Consider the following 2500-nt stretch of genomic DNA (forward strand, 5'->3'; position numbering starts at 1 on the left):
GTCTCTGTCTCTGTCTCTGTCTCTGTCTCTGTCTCTGTCTCTGTCTCTGTCTCTGTCTCTGTCTCTGTCTCTGTCTCTGTCTCTGTCTCTGTCTCTGTCTCTCTCTCTCTCTCTCTCTCTCTCTCTCTCTAGCCCAGAGGGGTGATCGGACCATGTTGGTGCCATGTGATACAGAGTACCCAGCCTTTGTCTCAGAGAGAACCATAAAGGAGACCACTGGGAACATCGACTGTGAGGGATGCATCAAGTACGTCACAGTTTACAAACACACACACACACGCACACACATATATACACACACACACACACACACACACACACACACACACACACACACACACACACACACACACACACACACACACACACACAGACACACACACACACACACACACACACACACACACACACACACACACACACACACACACACACACACACACACACACACACACACACACACACACACACACACACACACACTGCCAATCAAATGCAGTCTATGGTCCTTTATTTCCACTAGTACTGCTGTAAACAGTTAAAATGCACAGTTCATTACATATAGCCAGAGCTGTGGACTCGAATCACATGACTTGGACTCCTGTCTGACTCAAGTCACACATTTGACCACAGATTTGATGACTTGAGACTGGACTCGGGACTCGACTTTGACTTGAGACTGATGACTTGAAATGATCTGGCCAGGTTTTGTAATGTCACTCATTTTGTGGCACAGTCCACATGGATTAATCGACATGCAGCCAGGGACAGTAGAGCTGCAGCATCCCCCTGCAACATATTGGCTAGTGAAACACAATCGGCACTCTTATTGGACCAGCAAACTGTCAATCAACACAGGTCGGTGAGCTAGCGAAAGATTGTTGATTTGTTGTAGGCTACAGCTATAGGATCTGGTGCAGCGCAAACGTCAAATTGTAGGGGGAGAGGATTGCCATAATAAATAAATATGCTGCTCCAAAAATGTTTAGTGACCAAGAATATGTACTGTTACTTTGCAAGCTCACCAGCAATGGGGCAACAATTACTAGCATAGGTCTACTGGTGTTTTGGTGTGTAACAGTTGCTTAATATTGTTAATTGACTTCTGAAGCGTGCACCATAGGCGAGGCTCTTCACTTGCAATCTCCAAACTCCCGCCAGTGGAGAGGGGTTTTTTCTCTTGTTGATATTTTGGCTGTTGCTTTCACATTTAAATCCATAGGCCATGTGTTGTAAATATATAGCCCATCTAATACTACAATAATTGCTAGCGTTTACAGTTTTTTCCAACTGCTTACACACGTTTTCAAAACTGTCTCCTCTACACACAATTCCCAAAACTGCACACACAAAATGCAAAATGCCTCACATCTCCTTCAAAATGTAACACTGCATTCAAAATGCCATAAACACATGTCAGAATGAAGCATTTGCATCAAATGGCAAACACTGCTTTCATAATAGTACATTTGTGGATATACCATGTAAACACTGTTGTTCTAAATCTAAAGCTCTTTGGTCTTTCATAGGCTTATATCTACATGTCAATACAATGTTCTACAGTGAAAGTAATCTGCTGAGAGGGGTAACAAGTACACTGTAAACACCAATGCAATGTAGAAACAGAAAATATTTATTAGGCCAAACATTACTGTTGTATACAGTAGCATACAACAAAACCATAAACATGTGTAAACCAAAAGTATATTCTTTAGAATACAGTAAAGAACACACTTGTGTGTGTGGGGTCCTGGGGGGGCAGTCCAGGAATTGGTAGGGGGGGGGCAGTCACCAGTGCAAAGCTTCATCTCTTCTCCGGCCTGAGTCTGGCCACAATACTTCGTCCACATCACAAGATACGTTTTCTCTTGCCAAACATGGAGGGAAGTATCTCCTAGCATGGCGTATCCAACCTTGGACAGAGGCAACCTCTATGTCCCCACATGCGTCCTCCATTGCCTGGAGAAGTGTCATGCGGGCATAGGGTTGGCGATCATACACTTTCCAGCGCCAGGCTGAGAATAATTCCTCTATGGGATTTAGAAAAGGTGATTATGGGGGTATGTACAAAACTACAAATTGTGGATGGGTGGCAAAGCAGTTTTGGACCAGAACAGCCCAGTGAAAACTAACATTGTCCCATAAAACCACCATTGTGTAAATTGCATCCAGAAAAGTGAGCATATGGCCGGTGTTGTACAGACCCAGTGTGGCGTTGTGATGGAGGACCCCGTTTTGAGTGATGGCAGCACACATAGTTATATTACCCCCACGCTGTCCAGGGACATTGGTAATTGCCCTCTGTCCTATTGCATTTCTTCCGCGGCACCTGGTTTTGGTGAGGTTGAAGCCAACCTCATCCACATAAATAAATTCATGGCGAATTACATGGGCATCCAGCTCCAATACTCTCTGTAACAGACAAAAGGATATACAGATGAGTAAATATGATCTGAAGTACTGGAAGTAGTGTTGCATACATACCTCTACAAAGTCATGT

General features: G+C 44.0%; 1 protein-coding gene across 1 annotated transcript in view; it reads left to right on the top strand.

Annotated features, from left to right (window-relative positions):
- The window catches only part of LOC109880355 (voltage-dependent calcium channel subunit alpha-2/delta-3), a 310106-nt gene that overhangs the window by 290969 nt on the left and 16637 nt on the right, over positions 1 to 2500 (top strand). The window contains 1 exon segment of the mRNA XM_074933786.1: positions 133 to 247. Within this exon segment, the coding sequence (XP_074789887.1) occupies positions 133 to 247 (115 nt within the window).

The sequence above is a fragment of the Oncorhynchus kisutch genome, linkage group LG24 (genome assembly GCF_002021735.2).
Source record: "Oncorhynchus kisutch isolate 150728-3 linkage group LG24, Okis_V2, whole genome shotgun sequence".
In the NCBI taxonomy this organism is placed as follows: domain Eukaryota; kingdom Metazoa; phylum Chordata; class Actinopteri; order Salmoniformes; family Salmonidae; genus Oncorhynchus; species Oncorhynchus kisutch.